We start from the raw sequence: 3,758 nt of genomic DNA, 5'->3' as shown, positions 1-3,758 counted from the left end.
GGGCCCGTATGACCATTACATATACTCCATCAAAGATGGCCATCAGAATTAGCTTTTCGAATTGTTGGTCTTCTCGTGTGGTCGTGGAGATAAAGTCTGGACCCAAATGCAATGCAATTCTGAACAGTATTTTTCATACTTTTTTATCATAATACATTCTTGACCAACCGAAGATATCGACTAATATGTATTTATTGATCAAATGATCTTTTGAAAATCTGACGACTGATACACAATTATATCAGCTAGAGACCAATTTGCAGCTTGAGTACTGTTAAAAACATCTAGTATCAGTCTCGAACAGCTTGAGCTAAAGTAAAAAGATCCAACCTGATTTTAGAATAATTAGCTGAAGGCATTCCAGCTAAAATCATGACTAATAAGCAGTCTGGCTTGAATATAGGGCATCCAGTTCGAAACTTGTAATTATTATAAATTAAAAACTGGATCTTGAAATAGCTCGATGTTGTTTGTTATCACCAAAATTTAGAAATTTTATTCTAACAGAAATATTTGAGTAATTTTTAAATGAACTTAATTATACTAGACTGATGATAATTGATAGCTTCCTGAATTAATAATTTTTATACGTGTATGTAATATCAATTATTACAAATATTTGGTTAACCGAATTGTTTTTAAAAATTGTTAAAATTAGTAGGCAAAAACTTGTGTGAGACGGTCTCACGGGTCGTATTCGTGAGACGGGTATCTTATTTGGACAATCCATGAAAAAATATTACTTTTTATTGTGAATGTGGGTAAGATTGACCCGTCTCACAGATTAAGATCCATGAGACGGTCTCACATGAGACCCTTTCAAATTAGTATTATGAAAAAATTACGCGCGCAATTACTAATGTTAATTGGTGCAGTGATTATCACTGCAGGAGACAAAATAATACATGGTGATAAAAATTTGTTCCAATTAAGTTTTGGACTATACGAATTTTGTCCTAACTTAAAGTTTCACAATCTCGTTAAACAAATAGAAATGGCATAAGTCGTACTTTTATTTATTTTTTATTATAATTATATTACAAGTCGGTTAATTACCAGATATACTTCCCTACAATAATATGGTGACCATGTTATTTTGATATATGAAGAGCTTAGATTCAAACAAAAAATAAAACCATATCAAACGCAAAATACATGAGAATTAATATTATGACTCAAAACAAAATACAAATATATAAATATTTCAAGAACAAGTAAAGGCTTATTTTGTTTGATTCATACTCCTGAAATTTATTTTGACTGCTGCGGATATATAAGATCTTGAATTCTAGTTTAACTTTTATTTTGATACATGTAAAGAAATTTATTTTATTTTTGCTTGAAAAGATGATCATCCAAAGCACGTAAACCAAAATTGAGGAATTCCTCGATGCTTTCTGGAATGGGATTTTCTTCGTCCACCCTTTGAAATTTTCCATAATATTTCAGCAGGGTTCCATCGCCCTTCAAGGGACTCGCAGCTACAGTGCCCTCGAACCATTTGTAGAAATTGAGGGCATCCCCACCAACAAAAGTGTAATTTATTGTTTTATTCTCTTCATCTACCACATCCAGCTTCTCTGCGAGATTCGCTATCGGCGATCCTGGATCCATGTATACCAAATTATAAATATAATGAACATGACAGTACAATAATTTTGGCATTTTTAGTGTCAGACTAATGACGCGACATCAAATACATCAACAATGTCCAACGACATTCATTGATTGTAAAACGACTAAAGTTATTAAAATCAAAATCATTTGAACTTGCAAGACCGATTTTCCATTGTACGTTCAAATGCACTCTTGATTCCGTTGGGTTTATAGATTATAAACCAATTGGTAAAATATGTGCATGCATGAGTTGAAAAACGGTACGTACGTACCTTGTGGATATTTGACCAAACGCACGGTGCCTGCATTGTTCCCATCCCCTTCGAGTACCTCAATGCTCGGGAACACTTTTGGAAACTCCCTTGGAGCACAAATGCTGAAATTGTACACCCAATCCCATACCTTTTCTGGATTAGATTTCATTTCTACTTCTACAGAAAACGTGGATGCCATCATATTACAAAAGAAATCTTTCAAGTACTACCTAGTAAATATATATATGTATGTATGTATAGATATATTTGTGTGATTTAAGGTCCGAAATTGTGCTTCTATTTATAGACTGAGACAAATATTCTTTCAGTCACGGTACTAAAATGACCAGTCTCTAGATTCATCTGCTGGAAAAAGTACTTTTCAATTTTTAGTAATTAAGCCAAATTTATGTTGTGTATGTTATTCATTGTACGTGTAGCGGTGTAGGCCAAGTGCATGCCTGTTGCTCGTTTGAATATTCAAAGTTGAGGTCGGATGAATTTAAGACCACGTTGATTAAAAAAAAAACAATTTGAGAAAGTGAATTAATAATTTTTTAATGTTATAGTATATTTACTTGTGTACAAATCACATCAGTTTCTAGAAAAAACGAATTCAGTTGGACGAATTGTCTACATATCATGTCATCGGAAGTTTTGAATAAATTCCGAGGTTCTGTTGATGTTAAATATAATTTATTTAAAATGTATAATTGTTTAAAGAATTCATTTGCACCAGCCACCATGTTTGATGATGGCGTTCCTCGGAATTCATAAAATTTTGGAATCTCAAATCTCAGGATAACAATTTGTCCTTTTTATTTATTAAAAGAGATTTTTTGAATTGACCGACTCCTCTATACGTCGTATATTTGGTACTAACATTCCTCATATTTTATAATTTGACACTTTCACCATTCTGTCAATTGCTAGGTCAACTTTTCCATCAAAAAATATGATATTTTACATTATCGTTCATATAAATACCCATTGAAAATGTTCGTTATGAATATTTTCATAAACATTGTTTTATCTGTTGCACAAACAACGATTCAAATGACAAGATGCCAAAACGATTGGAAAGCCAACTAAATTATCTAGAAGTTATATTTCGGATCGGTTGAGTTAGTTTGGACGTTATCTATACTAACAGGACACCGCAATATCCAGCTAGAAGTTGCGGATACAATAAACGACTAGATATGAGCAGTGACACTATGTGGAGCATTCTTGATGATATGCAAAGCTAAAATAAAGAGATACAACTTTAATATTTACCATTTTACACAAAAATCGATGAATCAATATCAATAATCATTGGTGTGAGAACCCGAATTTCCAGCAAAAACATTTCAGTAAGCAATGCAAAATTTCCAGCAGAAGATAATATTTAGAAGCTGGTATTTTTCCAGCAGACATGTGTTTTCCAGCAGCAGCAGTAGAAGAACGAGAAATCAGCAGCAGCAGAAGAGCGAGAAAGAAGCAGCAGACAGTTACTGATTCAGCTTAGACTTGTAACTGAAGCATTAAAATAGAATCAAGGCTGTTAAATGCAGATCATGACCATTAATAGGGGGCCTAACAGTCAGATTTCGGCCTATAAATAACACTCCCAAACCTCTGAATTGGGTTACACAAATCTTGAGAGTATCACTTGAATTTTCGAGCTAAGAGAGTACTGAAGAACAAGCAGATTTCAAACTTCTACCGAAACACTTTTAGCAAATTACTGTAAGTGGGCTTATGTATAAATATCTTGCAATCCGTTTGATAATTCTGTTTTAAAGTTCAGTTTCTGTATGATTTCTGATATATGATTTTGAAGTACTGAAACTCCCTAGTGAACTAATGGTAGGAATATATATTCTGAACTCTGAATTCTGATTC

The 3,758-nt window shown here is 33.0% G+C and overlaps 1 protein-coding gene across 1 annotated transcript; it reads right to left on the bottom strand.

Annotated features, from left to right (window-relative positions):
- Positions 1-1,161: 1,161 nt before the first annotated feature.
- Positions 1,162-2,132, bottom strand: LOC140829703 (MLP-like protein 423). The gene is made up of 2 exons (XM_073193009.1): positions 1,890-2,132; positions 1,162-1,604 (listed from the first exon to the last, which is right to left on the bottom strand). Exons 1-2 carry the CDS (start codon positions 2,071-2,073, stop codon positions 1,330-1,332), a joined length of 459 nt encoding a protein of 152 aa, XP_073049110.1. The 5' UTR covers positions 2,074-2,132; the 3' UTR covers positions 1,162-1,329.
- Positions 2,133-3,758: the final 1,626 nt, after the last annotated feature.

Source organism: Primulina eburnea, chromosome 4 (assembly GCF_022965805.1).
Source record: "Primulina eburnea isolate SZY01 chromosome 4, ASM2296580v1, whole genome shotgun sequence".
NCBI lineage: Eukaryota > Viridiplantae > Streptophyta > Magnoliopsida > Lamiales > Gesneriaceae > Primulina > Primulina eburnea.
The sequence above is the reverse complement of the archived record's forward strand: the minus strand, read 5'-3'. Positions and strand labels throughout refer to the sequence as shown.